The sequence below is a fragment of the Pantherophis guttatus genome, chromosome 1, assembly GCF_059756535.1.
Source record: "Pantherophis guttatus breed Tessera chromosome 1, ASM5975653v1, whole genome shotgun sequence".
Classification (NCBI taxonomy): domain Eukaryota; kingdom Metazoa; phylum Chordata; class Lepidosauria; order Squamata; family Colubridae; genus Pantherophis; species Pantherophis guttatus.
In genome coordinates, this window is record NC_142063.1 from 20,771,499 (window position 1) to 20,792,938 (window position 21,440).

General features: G+C 42.2%; 1 protein-coding gene across 2 annotated transcripts in view; it reads right to left on the reverse strand.

The window, feature by feature from the left end:
* The window catches only part of MISP (mitotic spindle positioning), a 39,700-nt gene extending 18,555 nt beyond the window's left edge, over positions 1–21,145 (reverse strand). Inside the window, exon 1 of one of the 2 annotated variants that reach the window (XM_060694372.2) lies at positions 20,735–21,145. In XM_060694372.2, coding sequence (XP_060550355.2) covers positions 20,735–20,923 — 189 coding nt within the window. In that variant the 5' untranslated portion in view covers positions 20,924–21,145. Of the gene's footprint in view, positions 1–8,724; positions 8,911–20,734 lie in introns of those variants that run through there. The other variant, XM_034437651.3, reaches the window with a different exon arrangement.
* Between the last annotated feature and the right edge of the window lie 295 nt (positions 21,146–21,440).

The window sequence follows — 21,440 nt, forward strand, 5'->3', positions numbered from 1 at the left end:
AAAAAACCTAATATGCAAAATACAAAAAAAAAAAAAAAAAACCCTACTGACTGTTTTCTTGGAGCCCTTCTTCCAAAGGAAACCAAATCCAGATAAGTTCCCTCTGGGGAGCATTTCAGGACCCACAGTCCAGTGGAGCTAGTAATTCTGGTTTTAGAAATGGGATCAAATTTCTTTGCAAGGGAAGAAAAATTGGACCAGAAAAGAAAGAACAGCCCAGCTCCAAGTTGGAGAGCTGCCAGATTTCGTCTTCTTTCATTTTTGCAATCTTAAATTTTGTTTTTTTCCTGCATCAATGTGAGAATTTTTTTTTTAAAGTTTGCAAGTAGATTTGCACATGCTTTGGTATGCACGTCTCTCCCCTACTCAAAGTTTTTGCAAGTGAGCACTTTTTCCAGTGTTTTTCATTCACATGTGTACTTTGCAAATTATATTTTATCTTCTTGTTATCTTTAAAAAAGAACTATATTGCAAAACTGAGATTGCTGTAAATTCTTGCACCAACCTAAAAATAAAATGGGGTGAACTAAGAATTTCTCTTCCATCCCCACGCCAGGTGTAATTCAGGCTGATTTTGGAAACCTTAACACAACAAGCTGGAGACAAACTTAGATGTCTCAGAGTAGCACTGACATCAGCAAAGGGGTACCAGAGGTACTAACTAAGGGTCATTTTTGAGCTATTTCTTGGCACCTGCCAGGCTTCTTGATTTACGTAGCCTAAAGGGAAGTTTCTTTGAATTAAAAGAAAAAGAGTATCTTGAGCCTCCAGTATATACCGTATATTTTTTTGTTTTCAAGATTGCCTCTGGAGACTTTGTAAACTCCACTGAGATGCTCAGGATTAAATATGACACGTCAGTGCAGTCGACAACTTCATTTGAAAGAGCGTTCACTAGAAAATAAAATGAAGGATTAGGGGAATTGAAATGCATCCTCAAATTGGAGGAAGCTAACATCTGGCTACTTTCAGCCCAGGAGAGAACTAATTCAGTACACCTTCTGTTCTGAGCTGAGGTGATTGGAGCCCCTAACCCCTAATCTGGATTGGAGCCCCTCTGCCAAATTTCTGGGTTCAAGACCAACTTCCTCAGGGCCTCATCCAGATTTATCATCTCCCCAGACTGTTAGATGTCCCCAAATGAACCCAACCCAATCCCATTCTTTATACGTTACCTGCAGATGCTGAAGATGGTGCCTGTTGTGTGGACAATCCCATAGTGACAAGAGAGGGGTGACTATTTTGACTGTGATGTGGGGAAGGGGGAATTTGACATCCAGAAGATATATTTTGGCTGCTGCCCACCTCCCACTACGTAGCTCGGTTTGTTCAGGCTTCAAGCCAGATGCTTTCCTTTGCCCCCCCAGGGAGCAGAGGGATGTTTCAGGCAGATAGGAGGTGGGGAGAACAAAGTGCAATAGACTGCCGTTATCCGAGTCACAGGTTCTCTCCCCAGGAGAACAAGCTGGCCTTGTTTAATTCTCACCTCGCAGTGGGAATCGCATCTATTGTGTGCTCCCAAGTGTTTAGTATTCTAATGCCGCTTTGTTTCTTTTCCTCGAATGCTCAGCTCTGAGACTTCTGTGCGAAAGGAATTACTCGAGATTCTCCACTGTGCAGGCAAACTGAGATGGTGCGCGAACTGTGGATTGTGGTTTAACCCAGTTTTTTTTTTTTTAACAAGCTGCTATCACTGGATTCACACATGCCAAGCCACAAACCAAGGGAAGAGGATTGAAATGTTTGAACCAGCGTTTCTCAACTTTTAACAGCTGGAAGATGTATGGACTTCATGTGTTGAAGTTCACACATCTTCAAGTTGCCAAACACCGGTTTGGACAATTCTAGGAGGCAGTTGTCTGAGGGAAGGAGGTTAAAAAAGTGGATGAAATCAAGCTGAGATTTAACAGGACTGTTTTTGCTTGATCTTTTCTCCTCCTATTCCTCCAGCCCCAGAATGGGACTACTGAATTCTGGTGAGGGCCCAAATGTACTGGAAAATGGGCAGATGAGCTACAAGAGGGCTGAAGGTTGCCCACCCCAATCTAGTCATAGGCCCAGATCTAGATAAACCACATTACATCTTAGCCCAGGTACAAGATATGAAATCAGTGACTTCACCGTGACCAATGAAAATTAAAAAGAAATATTTTTGAGCAGCTAAGCTTTTTAAGAGCCAACTTCTACTGGGCCAATCAGCTTGAATCTGGTAGGCATGGGCAAGAATGGAAGAATCTTTTTTGTCTGAAATGGTATAGGGCAGAGGTCTTCAAACTTGGCAGCTTTAAGACTTGTGGACTTCAACTCCCAGAATTCTGGGAGTTGAAGTCCACAAGTCTTAAAGCTGCCAAGTTTGAAGACCTCTGGTATAGGGTTTCCTGCCTGAGCAAGGGGTTGGACTAGAAGACCTCCAAGGTCCCTTCCAACTCTCTTGTTCTAGTCTGTTGTTCTGTTCTGTTCTGTTCTGTTCTGTTCTGTTCTACTCTATTCTATTCTACTCTACTCTACTCTACTCTACTCTACTCTACTCTACTCTACTCTACTCTACTCTACTCTACTCTATTCTATTCTATTCTATTCTATTCTATTCTATTCTATTCTAGTTTGTATTTATACCCCCCTCCTCCTGAAGCTTTGCAGAAACACCTGGTTGGCATACCAGAGTGAGCCAGATGTCTCTTTTGATTTAAGCCAGAGGAACACTTATTTTTGTCAGATTCTCTGTAGTCATAAACAGTCTATCTGCAAATACTTATGGCCGATATGTAATGGGTGAATGAATTGTTGCTTTCATGCGCCTGATTGTCGGCTTCCTAGAAATGTCCCTCCCACTGTTATAGTATTCAAAAGCAACTAGACAAACTTGCTTTGAATTAGCACGATAGTTCTTAAAAGGTGTTTCAATCCTGCAGTATGCTAATGCAGCGAAGGACCAATCAGAGAACGGGATTCAGACGTTGCTGACTTATAATTCACAGCACCCTCAGATGCACCGTATCATAAATGATGTGGGATGCTGGATTTATGGTTCAGATAGAAGAAAATGTTTACGTCTCAGGGTTGAACTATGGGGTCGTTGGTGCTGATGATGCTACCTAGTTTGGTAATGAAATGTTTGCAAGAAAACCACCAAGGTCAGAGAGCACCAAGGACCCCACCACTCATTGTTCATCCACATCAGAAGCGCAACAGGTTTGCCACACTTGATTTACATGATCTGGCAGGTTGGTCCTGCAACTCTCTTCTCTGCATTCTCCCCATTGGTTTTTGCTAATAATTATTTTATTCCTTGGCTGTTGTTGGGGTGTTTAAATCCCTTAAAAATATGTTAACAAACAAACAAAAGAGCTACCAAACCAAACAGAACAAAACCCTCATTTGCCTTGAAAAAAGGAGATACCCAAAATTGTTCCACTGCCTGTTTTCTTCTTGTTTTATGCCCGATTTTATTTTTGGATGGCTGACAAAACGACCTGTTGACATACTTCCTTCCTTATGATGAAAGGGCCTTGCTACCTCCCACGTCCTAATATATTAAAATGTACTTTGAATTAATCCCCTGGAATTCTGCTTAGTTGAGTTGGTCATTGACTTAGTTAAGCAGCTATTTCTTGGGTTTTCGGAGAGCGGGGAGGCGATTTTGTTCCATGTCCTCTCCGACAAGGTAAAGCTGAAGTAGCAACTCAGGAATTTCTGTCCACACCCTCAGCCCATCCCCACTATCCCCAGGTATTTCCCCCCTCCCCTTTTGCCAAATTCTTCAAGTTGTACTCATTCCACCCGCAGTTTGTTCAGACTTCTCGATCTGACCTTTGGCCATAGCCAAGATAGATGTTTATGACCTCTCTTCAGCTTATCATGCCTGGGAGTCAAAAGTCCACCCAAAGAGGGTTCTTGCTATTGCAGAAATGCCAGGCAGGCATTAGCTTATAGTTGGTATCAATGTGAAATATTCCTCCTCCCCTTTCCCTTTGCTCAGGCTGCTATTTGAGTTTGGAGAATGCAGTTGCTGAGAAAATTCAGAACAAACACAGGACAGGACAGTCTAGGGTTGGATGGGAATGAACTGAGAGGTTGCTAGAAGCTACACACACACACACACACACACACAGAGTCCTCTTTTCCCCACGATAGATACTTCCCTCCTTCCTTGCTGACCAGGTAGCAGAGGTAATAAAAAAAAAGAGAGAAGACATCTGTAAATCATTGGCTCTGTGGCTGACAAGTAAAGTGCCTCCTAAATCAGGTTGGAATGAAACCTGCCCCTTTCATGTTTCAAAGTAAACTTCCCATGCATGCTTATCAGTGTCTCTGCTATAATCGGTGTCTGAACTATAATCCAGAGCTCCAAACTGGTCCAGCCTCTTGTCCAACACCCCCTTTTCAATACAGGTAGTTCTCAAATTTTGACCCCAATTGGGGCCAGAATTCCTAAGCAAGGCTGTTGTTAAGTGAGTCCCGCTCAATGGTATGACCTTTCTTCCCACAGTTGTTAAGCGAATCACTTCACTTGTTAAATCAGGGGTGTCAAACTTGATTTCATTGAGGGCTGCATCAGGGTTGTGTTTGACCTGCGTGCCCAGGGTAGGCGTGGCCAGGGTGGACGTGCCCAGCTTGACACCACTCGTGTTGGGGGCACCTGTGGTGCAGTGGTGAGTTCCAACCGGTGTTACCACTGGTCCTCTTCGCACATGCGCTTTGCACGCGATCGCTGCATGCATGCTTGCTTCGGTTGCACGCGTGCTGAACTTGCGCTCTACACAAGCGCATTAGGTTTCTGCCCAGCTGAGGTGCGGCAATCCATTCTGCCGCGCCTATCAGTTGGGCGAAAAAATGAGAAATAAAGGTAAGTTTAATGCAGGGGCGGGCGGGAGGTCCCAGCTCCCAGTCAAAGAGTACCGGTTCGGTGTTGTCACATCATCACCACTACTGGATCACCCAAACTGGCCCGAACTGGGAGCAACCCACCATTGCTGTGGTGGCCCGAGCGCTCTGCCAGCAAAAACGGGCTCCTGAGTTCCATTTTTGGCCATGATGGTCTCCTGTAGCCCTCTGCCAGTGAAAATAGAGCTCGGGAGGGCTGTTCATGGCCCTCCCAGGCCCCATTTTCAGCTATGACGGCTTCCTGCAGTCCTCTGCCAGCAAAAATGGAGCTCAGTGGGCTGCAGGAGGTCATCGCGGCTGATAATGGGGCTTGAGGGGGCAAGCGTGGCCCTCCCAAGCTCCGTTTTTGCTGGCAGAGGCACTGCAGGCCAGTCCTTCGCTGTTTCTAGGGCGGCCCCGAGGGCCATAACTAAGTACCCTGCAGGCCGGATCCAGCCCCCAGGCCTCAAGTTTGATACTCCTGTTACTATGTTGTGGGTGTAGTAGGCAAAAACAGACAGCATACCATGTTTCCCCCAAAATAAGACATCGCCTGATAATAAGCCCAATCAAGCTTTTGAGCGCATGGCAATAAGGCCAAGTGCTTATTTCAGGGTTCAAAAAAATATAAGACAGGGTGTTATTTTCTGGGAAACACGGTAGATACAACAGCATTTATTGACTCAACTGCTCAACAACAGGCAATTTCCTGTAATTTATACTCTGGGCCCACAGGGCCTCAATCAATCATAATACTTGAAAAAGCCCCCCAAATATGAATGTTCTAAGTTTCCTCCCAAAACAGTTGAAGTTAACAGTTAGGGTTATCTAAAGGTCAGTTTAGCAGGGCTTAACATAACTACAGTATATGTATTCAATACATAACACCTGTATTAAGGGAATCATGTGGTGGTTAAGCTAATCTGCCTCCCCCATTGACTTTGCTTGTTGGAAATCACACAACACTAGGATGCTCCAACCATCGTAAATCCATGCCAATTGCCAAATGCCCGAATTTTGATAGATTTGGCTGTGGGGATGCTGCGATGGTTGTAAGTAAGTGCAAAGACCAGGTGTAAGTCAAGTTTTTTCAGCGCTGTCGTAACCTTGGTCAGTAAATGAATGGTTGTGAGATGAGGTCCACTGAGAAGATCAAATGCTCCCCCACTCCCCTGATCTTTGACTCCAGCAACTGGTCCTCAAAAGGTATACTGCCTCTGAGTTTAGAGGCTCCACCCTTGGGACAAAATGGATTGGGAGGGGCATTTTATATCAGGAAAACAGAATGGAGGAGCCAGGCTGATCTCTTCCCAGGAATGGATCCCCACCATGTAAAAATAAAAGATTCTGCCTTTTCATCTTCAGTTTTCAGTGAATTAGCATAAGAAGAGCAAAGACTATCCTGTTGGGTCATCCAAAGAAAGCTACTTATGTCTTTCTTGAAGCACATTAACAATTCATTTGGAGTCTTGTCCTAAATAGTTTGAGGATTACTGTTAACTTGTTACATGTCAGCAGAGCTTGTATTACTGAGGCAAACTTGATGTGTAGCATGGAAAACCAAATGCTGAGGAAAAGAAAAGGGAACACCCATTGCTTGTCCGCCTCGTGTCTTGGCATCTTGCAAAGAGGAAAGTAGACTTGAGGGGCTGCCACAAAGTAAAGAGGGAGTCAACCAGGGGTGAAATCCAGCAAGTTCTGACCAGTTCTGGAGAACCGGTAGCGGAAATTTTGAATAGTTCGGAGAACTGGCAAATGCCACCTCTGGTTGGGCCCAGAGTGGGGTGGGAATGGTGATTTTGCAATATCCTTCCCCCAGGAGTGGGGAGGGAATAGCGATTTTGCAGTATCCTTCCCTTGGAGGAGGGTGGGAATGGAGATTTTGCAGTATCCTTCCCCTGCCACGCCCACCAAGCCACACCACATCCACCAAGCCACGCCCATAGAACCGGTAGTAAAAAAAATTGGAATTTCACCACTGGAGTCAACCCATTCTCCAAAGTACCTGAAGACAGCACAAGATGCAACTGATGGAAACTAATCAAGGAGAGAAGCAACCTAGAACTAAGGAGAAATTTCCTGACAGTTAGAACAATTAATCAGTGGAATGACTTGCCTCCAGAAGTTGTGGATGTAAGAGATTAGACAACCATTTGTCTGAAATGGTATAGGGTCTCCTGCCTGAGCACAACTAGAAGACCTCTAAGGTCCCTTCCAACTATGTTATTCATAGATCCACTTTGGCCATCAACAGCTCCCATCCAAAGTGGCCAACAACAGTGCCTCCATATTCAGAAACAATTTATTCCGGTATTCTACCTTTACATGATACCTATGAAATACATTTCTACTAAAAGGTAAAAAGCTTCATCTAAAATTATTTCAAAAACAAATGGAAGATTGTACTATTAATGACTTAATCATGACGGTTTCCAGATGCAGAGGCAGTCTATCTCTGAATTATGAAGAACTTTTGACACCATATTCTGAGCTTTTCAGAGGCTGCTGATTGAACCCTTCTGGAAAAAGGATGCGGGGATAAATAATTTGGGGCACATTGATTGAATGTAGCAGAGACTTTTATATAAGTCTTGTTTAGTTTCCTTCCTTATTTGCCTGATTTCAATTTTTTCCTAACATTTTGCTTAGGAATTAAAACATCAACTCAAAAAAAGTTCTAAAGAAGAACACTTTGTTCTCTCTTGTTCTAGAGAGAAATAATGGATTAAAGTTACATCACAAGTTTTCGCAGAGTACAGTCAAAAAAGTCAACTGCTTTTTAATATGTAACACATAAAAGCAGTTGCACATTTCAATGTCCGCAGAAGTGATGGACTTCCTATCATTGGATGTGTTCCCTCAGAGACTAGATCAGTGTTTTTTTCAACCTTGATAATTTTAAGTTGTGTAGACTTCAACTCCCAGAATTCCCCAGCCAGCATTCTGGCTGGGGAATTCTGGGAATTGAAGTCCTCACACCTTAAAATTGCCAAGGTTGAAAAACACTGGGCTAGGCAGCCATCTCTCCTTAGTGCTTGGATCTGGATACTTGAACTAAGGAAAGGTTGGATTCTGTGACCTAAATGGCCCTTTCTAACTCTTGTGATTCTGATTCTAGAGTATCTATCTATCTATCTATCTATCTATCTATCTATCTATCTATCTATCATCTATCTATCTATCTATCTATCTATCTATCTATCTATCTATCTATCTATCTAATCACAGTTTTAAACCGCTCATCTTCCTCACAGAGGGACACTTCAAATATCTTTCGGTTTTTCCTGTACCTTACAGAGTAGTCATTTGCTTCCAGAAAGTCAAATAAAAGGAGATGCAAAGATTTTAGGAATACAAATCTACCTGTTACTAGGAATAAGCAAATATTCAGTTCCCCTCATTTTCACAATCTTCATTAATATGTTTAAAGATTGCATTAACATTTCTCAAAACCCAAGATTACTATGTGCAATTCTGCATGATATTCACCTGTTAAAACCAAGTTCTGTATTATGCTTGCTTGCTGTTTTTACATTTACACTGTATGTACATTCACTTCTATTATTTTCCATCATTATTAATCAAATGCATTGCAAACTTGGCAGAGCTGTGAATTTCAAACCATAGTTAAATTTCATCTGAGCTTAGAAAGGAAATTAGGTAAATTTGCCCTCAAACACCTTCTAACCCAATTTCTCTCGCACGCTTGGCTGATATCACATTTTAAGGTCGTTCGGGGGCCTGATTCTGGAATCGGGAGCCATGTTCAAAATTTGGCTCGGAATCCTATCTTTGCCCTCTTAGTTCCTCCATACAAGCCCACATTTGAGCAAACCCTTCCCACATCCCCCGAAGACTCACCTGCACGGGATCCCAAAGACCCATGTCTGAATTTGCACAGGTAGCGCCCCAAATCCATGCCTAGCACAGGCAAAACCAACAATGTTGGCCGGTCCCAGCCTTCTGAGTCCAGACCAACATTTCCCAACTTGAATGCCTGTCTGCTGTGGGAGGCCTGCTCAGGGGCATTTCATCGGAGAGGTATTTGCAAGTTCGAGCTGCGTTGGCAGTTTTGAACAAGAGTTAGAATGGGAGGGGCAGAAGCACTACTAGTCTGTGGGCTGTGTCACACTGATAAGCTTTCTCCACCAGGATCTCACCTCCCCACACACACACTCTAACACAGACACAAATTCCTAGAACTTGAAAGAGCAGAGATGCAATTAATTTCAGGCCAAAGTGTGCCCCCTCCCTCACTTTGCCACCTGTCACGGAAAGGAAAGCGTTCCTACTGATTTTTCAAGGAAGAAAGTCAACACTGAGAAAACAACAAAGAAGAAAATTAGCCAAGCCTCCCACTGCCCCACAGCCCTAAATTCCTATCCTGAATCTGCCTGAAGGTAGATATTAATTATCTGAGGTCACACGTTCAGGTTGCATTTGTTCAGAAATTATCCCTAATTATCTAAAAAACAGAACCACTTTTGTAAAGCCAGAGTACTGTCTAGAGACTGTATGAAAATTAAAGGTGAGGCTGATTCGTTTAATCCTGCTGGATTCCAGAGATGACATGTTTTTTCAAAGCACTGTGCAAAGTCCTCTCTGTTTCGTCAGACTTTTGTGGGGATTTAATTAACCCTTTTGGCATTTTGAAAAGTCCTTTCCAGCTCTTGTAGTTTCTTCTCTGTTTCTGGGTTTGTTTTGGTTGCTTTCTGCTGGTTTTGATCTCCTGTGTAACAATGGTCGATTGGGAGACTGTTCTGCAGGTTGTCTGCAGCGGCAGAACCAGTTCGGTGACATCATATTGTCACCGCTACCGGCTCGGCGGAACCAGGAGGAACCGGGAGGAACCCACCACTGAGCAATAGCAGTTATATTTATATTTTGCTCCATAAGGCTTTACAGCCCTCTCTGAGTGGTTTACAGCCTATTGCCCCCAACAATCTGCATCCTCATTTTGCTGGCCTCGGAAGGATGGAAGGCTGAGTCAAACTTCAGCCGGTCAGACTGTGAGCAGAATTAGCCTGCAATACAGGCAGTCCTCAATTTACGACCACAACTGGGCCCCAAATTTCCCTTGCTAAGTGAAACATTTGTTAAGTGAGTTTTGCCCCATTTTACGACCTTTCTTGCCACAGACGTTAAGCAAATCACTGCAGTTGTTAAAGTTAGTGACACAGTTGTTAAGTGAATCTGTCTTCCCCATTGACTTGACCTGTATGAAGGTCGCAAAAGGGGATCACATGACCCCGGGACACTGAAACCGTCATAAATATGAGTCAGTTGCCAAGCATCCGAATTTTGATCAGTTATGCTATATAACAAATGTAGCAAACCCTTTGCGCTGCTTAGTCTTTTCCCTTTTAGCGTTGAACCTACAATGGGCCACACAGTTTTAGGGATTGTAATTTTAGTACAGTTAGACCATTTATAATTGACATACTGGATTAGTTGTTATTTTATACAAGAATTTTTAATTGTATATTTACTGAGCATTTTTATTTGTTCTGGTCTCTGGTCTAAGACTGTAATAAGCTGGTTGATTGATTGATTGATTGATCACATGACCATTGGGATGCTGCAACGGCCGTAAGTGTGAAAAATAGCCTTAAGTCACTTTTCTCACTGCCATTGTAGCTTTGAGAAGTCACTAAATGAACTGTTGTAAGTCAAGGACTACCTGCATCTTTGCATTCTGAGCACTCTACCACCAGGACTTTTGCCATATTTACCCTGGCAAGGCTGGAAAGATGCCATACACCCATTTATCCTCTGAGGTATTTGTATATATTTATCAAGGGCTACCTCTACATTCAGGAGTCTCTTTCTCAATCCTGCAGTAATTAATTGCAGGCTCAAAGTAGTCCAATCTTACCAGTGGTGGGTTCCTCCCGGTTTGGCCCGGTTCGGCCAAGCCGGTAGCGGTGATGATATTCTTTAAACTTGGACTTCTGGAATTAAAAGGCTCTGGATTAAATGGTACTCCAGACAAAAGATGGAGAAGAGTATCTTGCTTTTAGACATGATAATAGCTGTCTAGAAAGGTGAGTTATGAGCTATTTTTACGTCATCAGAAATTTAATTTATTACCTGTTAAAAATGCAAAGACAAGGAGTACAAGGAGCAAATAAAAGACCTTCATGTTGGGGTTGGTTCTGGACCAAATCTTACTTGTGGGACAGAAACCAGCTCTCAGCCCTCCTTGTAACTTCTTGAAAAGCATCCCCCCCACATGCTCCACCGCCTTAGGAGGCAGGGGAGGGCTGCAGGTTGATCCCAAGGGGGTCTGGGGCTACTGGTCTACCAGTTAAAAGCCTGGTAGACCAAAACCTCTGCTAAATCCTAAAAAATTGTCACATGACCATCAAGCCACACCCACAAAATAAGCCAAGCCCACAGAACCGGTAGTAAAAAAATTTAGAACCCACCCCTGAATCTTACCCCAAGATAGCCCAGATCCAGGAAAGAATAGATGTGTCAGCCTAGTTCCCAGAATATTTCTTTATGACAAAGGAAAACTTGTTAGATGCCAGTATGTGACCCTGTAAATCTCACCTTAATGGCATGTCCAAGACAAAGTCCACAGCTACTGCTGAAAACATCAGGCACCACCCTTGAGACAACTGCAATTTTATGGCCCAATTGAAACTAGATTGCTTTCATTTTTATTTTCTTGCAGCCCAACAATTCTTGAAGAACTTTTTTAAAAATTCCCACAGGACGAGGCTTCGCACCCCCATCTTGCCACAAGAAACACATTCCTGCTATGCTGCAAAAGTGTTGTGAGATGGTGAGAACTCCCCAACTTCTTGTCCTCCAGATCTCTTGACCATGATCCCAGCCAGTGGTGAAATCCAATTTTTTTTTCTACCAGTTCTGTGGGAGTGGCTTGGTGGGCGTGGTGTGGCTTGGTGAGAGTGGCTTGGTGGGCGTGGCGGGGAAGGATACTGCCAAATCTCCATTCCCACCCCATTTCAGGGGAAGGATACTGCAAAATCCCCATTCCCACCCCATTTCAGGGGAAGGATACTGCAAAATCCCCATTCTCCCCCCACTCCTGGGGGAAGGATATTGCAAAATCTCCATTCCCACCCTACTCTGGGGCCAGCCAGAGGTGGTATATGCTGGTTCTCCAAACTACTCAAAATTTCTGCTACCGGTTCTCCGAACTACTCAAAATTTCCGCTAACGGTTCTCCAGAACCTGTCAAAACCTGCTGGATTTCATCCCTGATCCCAGCCAAAAGACACATCAGATATGTAACTGTAACCCAAAATATTTAAAGAGCTCCAAGTTTCATTAACTGTATAACCGTAGTTGCTAAGATCTCCCTGAAAGATCCTGGGAGCGGTTCTTTGATTTCTGATAAACTGAATTAGCCATCTTTGAACTGTGTCAAGCCAAAACAATTGTTTGGCAGGAATTAATGCAAGCCTTCTAATGCTAAATGGGTATAAGATTCAATTCCCAGAACTGGATTGCAAATATCCAGATGATCATTAGATGGCCTCAAAATAGATATAGAATATTCTAACTGTAAAGGTAAATTGGTCACTTCATGTGCATGTCTATGTCATTTACATAGTAGCAATATGGAAGTAATGTGCTACTGCCTATGTATGTATGTATGTATGTACCATATGTATGTATGTAATGTACACTATGTATGAAATGTATGTACTTGTATGTAATGTATGTATTTAAATTTATTGGCCCTCCAACTCCGCTGAATTCTGGATGCTTTTTCAACTGATCTACAGTCTCGGGATGTCTTAGTCAGTGGTTTCTGATGCAACTGCTAACCATGCCTAATCTTGGTTAGTGTTCTGTTCAGGATCAGACAAGGTCAGCTAGAAGTTGCTAGCTATCTCGGTTTAGGAAAATGAAGACCAATAAAGCACATGGTCGTGATTGATTGCAGCATTCTACTAAGATCCAAATAAATATCTAAACTCAAATGGCTTGAAAGCTCTTCCTATCCCTCTAACTAGCCTGATGGCTCTTGATCAATGATGGTCGAAGATATAAGGAGTTGCTCTTCCATCCTTCCAGCAGTTTCTGCCAGCTCTTTTTGTTTCTGCTTACATGGCTTGAATCCAGTGCGTGAAGCTTGCTTATTAATTAATTCACTATTCGATTCAGATCTGGCCTTTCCTCCAGGGGTTCGAGCATCCCAACCTCCAGTTTTATCCCCAGGACTATTTTGCAGAGTAGGCTGAGCTCAAAAGATGATGGGCTCCAAGCCTTTGTATTGACATTTTCTCACTTCATATCAGAGGTGGGTTTCAACAGGCTCTGACCAGTTCTGGAGAACCGGTAGTGGAAATTCAGAGAACCGGTAGTAAAAATTGTAACTGGCCCGGCCCCCATCTATTCTCTGCCTCCCGAGTCCCAGCTGATCAGGAGGAAATGGGGATTTTGCAGTATCCTTCCCCTGGAGTGGGGTGGAAATGGAGATTTTACAGTATCTTTCCCCTGCCACGCCCACCATGCCATGCCCACCAAGCCATGCTACGCCCACGAAGCCACATCCACACAACCGGTAGTAAAAAATTTTGAAATCCACCACTGCTTCATATCATATACACTGAACCGCTCACCTGCCAGTTTTTCATAACTGTACATACACTATAGGTAGTCCTTGACTTATGACTATAATTTGAGTGTAGAATTATGACTGTAAGTTATTGAGGTTGTTAAGTGAGTCACCCTGTGGCCTGAGACCCAACCTTATCACATTTTTTTGCAGTCGTCGTTAAGCAAACACCACAGGTTCAATGTTCAATGTTCAGTGTCTGAACTCTGCAGACAATAAGTGAATCCATTATTCCCAGGGGCATTTTTTTTACTGGAAAAAAGAAGTAAATGCCAGAAACTGCCCAAAAAAAATGTCAGACGTCATGGTCACATGACCATGGAATGCTGCAGGTAGCTGTAAAGGTGAGCCAGGTGCCAAGCATCCAAAATGTGATCACATAACTGCAGGGGAGGGGGAGATCAGCTGTCATAAGTTTGAAATTGGTTTGTAAGTACCTTTTTGGGAGTCCATTGTAATGTCAGTGGCTAAACAACTGATCATACCTTGAGGATTACCTGTACCATAGTTTAATGTGAGAATGCAGCTGCTAGATTCTTTAATAGGTTTGGGGATAAGTGTTGCATGAACACCTGAGCATAAAACTGAACTGTCATAAGCTGAAGATATAATTCAGATGAGGTCACCTATAGAATAACAGAGTTGGAAGGGACCTTGGAGGTCTGCTAGTCCAACCTCCTGCTTAGGCAGGAAACCCTATACAACTTCAGACAAATGGTTATCCAACATCTCCTTAAAAACTTCCAGTGTTGGAGCATTCACAACGTCTGGAGGCAATTTGTTCCACTGATTAATTGTTCTAACTGTCAGGAAATTTCTCCTTAATTCTAGATTGCTTCTCTCCTTGATTAGTTTCCACCATTGCTTCTTGTCCTGCCCTCAGGTGCTTTGGAGAATAGCTTGATTCAGTGGTGAAATGTAAAATTTGTTATTACCGGTTCTGTGGGCGTGGCTTGGTGGCGGTGGGGTAATGTGACTGGGTGGGTGTGGCCAACTTTTTTTTTTAACTTTTAAAACCGCCTTGAGTCTTCGGAGAAAGGCGGCATACAAGTTGGACAAATAAATAAATAAAAACCATTTTTCTACAACCTCTTCAGCCGAAGAGGTTGTAAAAAAAATGCTTTTAAAAGCCTCTGACGATCCCAGCTGAGCTGCGCGATCATCAAAGGCTTTTTTTTAACTTTTAAAAGCATTTTTTTCGGCCGAAGAGGTTGTAGACAAAATGCTGTTAAAAATAATTTTAAAAAGCCTCTAATGATTGTGCGGCTCAGCTGAGCATGGGGAGGGGCAGGGATTTTTGCTACCGGTTCTCCAAACCACCTGCCGCCATTGCTACCGAATCGGGCAATCCGGTCTGAACCAGGAGCATTTCACCCCTGGCTTGACTCCCTCTTCTTTGTGGCAACCCCTGAGGTATTGGAACACTGCTATCATGTCTCCCCTAGTCCTTCTTTTCATTACACTAGACATATCCAGTTCCTGCAACTGTTCTTCATATGTTTTAGCCTCCAGTCCCCTAATCATCTTTGTTGCTCTTCTCTGCACTCTTTCTAAAGTCTCCACATCTTTTTTACATCGGGACGACCAAAACTGGATGCAGTATTCCAAGTGTGGCCTTACCAAGGCATTATAAAGTGGTATTAACACTTCACGTGATCGTGATTCTATCCCTCTGTTTATGCAGCCTAGAACTGTGTTGGCTTTTTTTGGCAGCTGCAGCACACTGCTGGCTCATATTTAAATGGTTGTCCACTAAGACTGCAAGATCCCCCTCACAGTAAGTATTATTGAGCAAGGTACCACATATTCTGTACCTGTGCATTTTGTTTTTCTAAATGTAGAATGTAGAACCTTACTTTTTTCATCATTGAATTTCATTTTCACTTTTCATGATTGCATTGTTCACACATCCAGGCTCTCTCTTACAAACACACTTAATATACAGCATCCACTTCCAGCAACTCAGGTAGAAACATTTATGGATAATCTTTGCCAGCACTCCAATCTGATCAGACTTTGAGTGGTGAATAACAAAGCATGGATAACAATCATAAGACAGCCAGCCAGAGTGGCACCAAAAGGCAATGCCTTTACTTTTCAAAATTTGGCATCAAGCCCTGTTGCCTCCCTTTGCCCCATCAGAAGAGATGCTTCCAGAGATAGCACGTTTCAAGGAGTGGGGTCTGTTGCTGACAAAGCCTATTATTTACCCTAAACTGCTTGCTTCTCTCAGGCAATGAACCCAACCTTGGCAGCTTGAAGATGTGTGAACTTCAACTCCCAGAATTGCTGGTTTTTGTAACTAGAGTAAGTCCTTTGATTGTATAGATCTCATGAAAATGGGGCATATACAATGGGCCAAAACATCTGGTTATTCTTTGGAGGAATCCTTACAGTGAACAAGAAGCTACTCTGAGAGCTGAGTTTAGAGAGCTAGAATGGTTTACAATACAGCACAGAATTGCAGTAGGATGCACCTTGTCCTTAAATGTATTTAACTTCCACATAATGTACCGTATTTTTCAGAGTATAAGATGCAGCTTTCTCCCCCAAAAAAGAGGGTAAAAATCTGGGTGCGTCTTATACTCTGAATGTAGCCCTGCCCAGCCTCTCAAAGGGAGATTTCAGAGGCTGAAAAAAGCCCCTAAAAGAAGCTTCAGAAAAAAAGCCTCTGAAAGAAGCTTCAGAAAAAATGCCCCCGAAACAGAGCTTCAGAAAAAAAGGGCCTCAGAAGCTTTTTTTCTGAAGCTCTGTTTCGGAGGCTTTCAGAGCCAGAAAAAAAAGTTTTCAGACATTTCAGAGGCTGAAGAAAAAGCAAGGCACAGAGCTCACAACCAAGGAACCTGTTGCTAAAATTCACCTCTAGGAACAGCTGATTGGAGGTATTTGGGAGGCCAATCCACCCACCGATCAGCTTTTTTATTTTCCTCCCCAAAAACTAAGGTGTGTTTTATACTCCGGTGCGTCTTATACTCCGAAAAATACGATATTCTATTATACATAATCCTCGATTTACAACTATTTGTTTAGTGATCATTTAAAGTTACAATGGCACTAAAAAAAGTGACATGACTTGTCCTTCCACTTATAACTGTCACAGCATCCCCATAGTCAAGTGATCAAAATTTTGGTTGCTTGGCAACCGGCATGTATTTACACCAGATATGAAGATGATGCTACTGTGCTACCTAAAAGTAAATGAGACATGAAAAGAAATCTGGGTTAGCACTGAATATTAAGTTGTCAAAGGTAATGTCGACCAAAATATTTAGTGGGTGTACTTATTTCTTTGTTTGCAGGGAGGAGGATTAAGAACTGATAATGACAAAGATATGTTGAAGAAGTAAAGAGGAAATTAATCCTGAGGAGAAAGACTATAACAAAAGCAGGCAAGTTTGTAAAAGAGAAGGATATTTTTATGGCAATAAAGATCATCACCACAATAATTTAAAGCAATGGTGTTTCCAAGAGAAGAGAAAGATTGCTTATAAAAGCTGGAGATCAACAAAAAACAAAAGAAAGAGAATAGACATTTTTGAACTATGAATCTGGAGATGGTTTCTCAAACTATTATTGGTGCCTTTGAATTGTGAGGCTGAAGAAAAGGAATGAGGAAAATCTGAAGAGCAAGAAGAAATTAGTCAGTGCGCAATGAAATAAAATCAAAATGTTTTTGATAAGCCCTAAGAAGTGAGGGAATGCTTAATTATTTTGGACCATAAAGTGAGGGGAAAAAATTGTTGGAGAAGATTGTCAAGTGTGGACAAATCGATGCCAATCAGAAAAAGCCTTGGCAGAAGATAAGTGGGTAGATACTATTTCAAATATCTGAAATTTGGAGGTTCCAAGGACTCAAAGCAAAAGTTGCTGACTGACAATACAGGTATTCCTCGACTTACGACCAAAACTGAGCCCAATTTTTTTGTTACTAAGCAAGGCAGTTGTTAAATGAGCCGTGCCCCATTTTAGGATCTTTTTACTATGGCTGTTAAGTGAATCACTACAATTGTTAAATGAATCATGCAATTGTTAAGCACAACTGGCTCTACCCATTGACTTGGCCTAACAGAAACTCCCTAGGAAGGTTCCAAATGACTATCTCAGGACCCATTCTAAATACACACTGGTTGCCAAGCACCCAAAAATTGACAACATGACTGTGGGGATGCTGCAATGGTCGTAAGTGTGCGAACTGCTCATAAGTCCCTTTTTTCGGTGCCGTTGTAACTTTGAATGGTCATTAAACAAATGGTTGTAAGGGTGGATTAGAAGACCTCCAAGGCCTCATTCTATTCTGTTCTGTTCTGTTCTGTTCTATATTTTCTATTCTATTTTCTATTCTATTTTCTATTCTATTTTCTATTCTATTCTATTCTATTCTATTCTATTCTATTCTATTCTATTCTATTCTATTCTATTCTATTCTATTCTATCCTACATTTTCTATTCTATTTTCTATTCTATTCTACATTTTCTATTCTATTTTCTATTCTATTCTATTCTATTCTATTCTATTCTATTCTATTCTACATTTTCTATTCTATTCTATTCTATTCTATTCTATTCTATTCTACATTTTCTATTCTATTTTCTATTCTATTCTATTCTATTCTATTCTATTCTATTCTATTCTATTCTATTCCTACCTAGACTGGCAAAATGTCCCCTGGGCTATGAAAAGTGACAAGCAGAGGTTAAAAAAAAAAAAAGTCAAGATAGCAGCCAGAAATATGCAATTGAAGCCCCACCCTTTTTACATACTTCAAGAAAATAAAAACCTTGGCCACAATCCTATAATCGAAGCCCTGTTCTTTTTTAGGTGTGTTATGACACACATAAAAGGAGCAAGGTTTTGATCACATGATTATGGCCACCATCTTGGTTTTTTTGACCCCGCCCAGCAGATACTCCTGGTTAGAAGCAATTGAACAACAATTAAGTGGACTGTGGATTACATGAAGAACTGAACACTGAAAAGCTGATGCCTCCCTTGAGTCAAGGATCAGCAAGTGGCCTTATAGGCCAGCATTTCTCGACCTTAACCATTTTAAGACATGTGGACTTCAACTTCCAGAATTCCCCAGTCAGCAATACTGGCTGGAGCTTTCCGGGAGCTGAAATCCACACATCTTAAAATGACTAAGATGGAGAAACACTGGACTAGACCCACACTTCAACAATGCAGCAAAATTACTCAGTTTCATTAGAAAAACCATCTCTTTAGAGTTCAGCCAGTGTCCTGAAAGGAAAACAATGCCACTTTTATTCGGATTGCAATCCGTGCTCAGTGATTAATTAGGTCACTGGTTCAAAGTGACTTTCTAGGTTTATTGTGAGAATAAAATGGGATGTGTGCTTGTATAATAGGGTCTCAGCTCTCCCCAACAAGGGCAGGATTCAACAATGGCAATCAAAATTGAATAAAGGACCCTCACGTTTAAAATCATGCCTAAATCATTGTGCTTCCTAAAGGCCTCTATTTGAATACAAGTAGTCCTTGATTTACAGCCGGTTGCTTAGGGACCATTCAGAGGTGTGACAGACTAAGCTACTTGGTACCTAGATTTGAAGTTTCAATAGCTGCCCTCCCTCGCAATCATGTGACTAATTTATGATGGGTTTGCCAGAAACCTGCTTTTACTACAGGTTTGCAGCAAAAACCACCCCATAGTAAACAAAGGGTCTGCTTAAAAACCAGGGCATTCGCTTTATGATAATAACATTTGTTTACCCACCATTGCAAAAAAAGTTCATAAAATCAGGCATGGTCCTATTGTGACTCACTTAATGACTGTCATTACTTATGACCGAAATTGCAGGCTCAACCAGGACTACTTGTAGTGTAGAAAAACAAGGTACTAAGTAGGCTATTAAATCAGATAATTTTTTAGATATTTTGATATTTTCTTGGTAAAGAAGTCTATCTGATGGTTGGATTAGAACCTGCATGTTTTGAGGCAGTCTATCCTGAGGAATCACTGCTAGTGAACAATGCTGTTCCCCCATATAGGAGAGAGGTTTCCCTCTCTGAATACCTCCCTACCTGCAGCCATATCCAGGTGGGAACATCTGACGGATGGATGTTTTAAATACCTAGGAAGCTTTGGCAATGTCTCATCAAACCTAGTCCTTCAACTGTTATTTAAAACTACTATTACTCTAGAGAATTCTGGATGAGGAACAGCAATATCGTTCAGCCTGGCTCCAACATGAAAAAAAAGGAAACCCAGGAAGAATCTACCTCACAGGGCTCTTGGGAAGCTAAGATGGGATCAATGCCAACCCTGCATTGTGAAAGGCAGCAGGAACCATCTTATAAATTGAGTGGGGGAGGGTTTTTTTCAGAGTGGTCAGAATAGCACCCCCCAAAGTGGGCATGGCCAGGATAAAGAAGTGGACCATACCAACAATGATGCAATCTAACCCAGATTTAAATTTGATTCAAAATTAAACAAAGTAAAAGTTAATAATACACACACACACACACACCCCATTCAAATTTCAAACTAATGAAAACTGAGTCAGATTGATCTGGTGGTTAAGGCAGCAGGCTAGAAAGCAGAGGACTGTGAGTTCAAATCCCGCCTTAGCCATGAAAGCCAGTTGGGTGACTTTGGGCCAGTCACTCTCTCTCAGACCAACCCTCCTCACAGGATTATTGTGTTGAATTTTTGCCCCCTTGAGTTATTCGTAAAAGGAATATAGGTGGGATATACACAAATGGTCTTCCGAATGCGATTCAAGGTGTTGGTTACCACCTTTAAAGCGCTCCATGGCTTAGGACTGGGGTACATACGAGACCGCCTGCTGCCAGCAACAGCCTCCCACCGGCCAATACGCTCCCAAAGAGAGGGGCTCCTTAGGGTGCCGTCGGCCAGACAATGCCGACTGGCGACACCCAGGGGAAGAGCCTTCTCTGTGGGGGCGCCAGCCCTCTGGAATGAGCTGCCCCTTGAGATTCATTTCATCCCCGACCTGCGTACCTTTTGCCGCACCTTGAAGACCCTCTTGTTCCAACAAGTCGGCCTGGCCTAATATGAATTTTAGAATGGGTGTATGCGTGTTTTAATCTATGGGCCAAATTTTTATATATTCAATTTTAAATTGTTTTAAATTTTGTAAATTTATATGTGTTTTAATATGGCTGTACACCGCTCTGAGTCCTTCGAGAGAAGGGCGGTATAGAAATCTAATAAAGATAAAGATAAAGTTAAATAAACAAACACACTTTGGAGGAATCTGCTGATAGCCACATTTTGATCTTCATCTTCTTACCTGCAACTTGGACCCCAGAGCTGCACAGAAGACCTGCCACGGTGGGGTGTATTTAAAGAGAGCCACTCTTGAACCAGCCTGTTTGAGTTGAGGGTTGCAGATGGCAGGAGGAGGGTGCTCCGGCCCAGCTTCGGGATACTGGTACTGATACTGGTCATAAGAAAGGCTCCCATTTCTTGAACCCCACATGGTTTCGAGTGCTGCATGCAACTAGCATCTGCTGAGATTCAGAGTCAAACTGAGGAGCTGGAGGAAAAGGAAAGTGAATCGGCACACACCTGTTCCGGTAAACTCCCTGTCTCATGGCCACTCCTCGACAGATACTTCTTCACATTGTTTCCTCCCCGTAAGAGAGAGAAGCTGGAAGGAGGAAACAAGATGAGAAACCGTAGATAAATGTGGGTCAAAAGCAATCAGTGCAAAGCAAACAGTGTCTCCTTTCAGAGTTGTAACATTGAATAAGGAGGAAGATTTTTCTTAACAAAGGGAGAATTGGCAGGAGTTTCATGTCAGGAGGACAATCTTTTTCTCTGGCAGCAAAGGTTACTCAAGTTAATTTACCAAACTTTTTAAAATTACTTTTAAAAAAAATCTGAGATAAAACAGGGAATAAAACCATATTAACGTCCAAACAACCGTAAATTCTAAGTTGCATAACAAAAACTTAGAAATTGAATGAAAGAACTTAACATCTTTGTGCATAAAA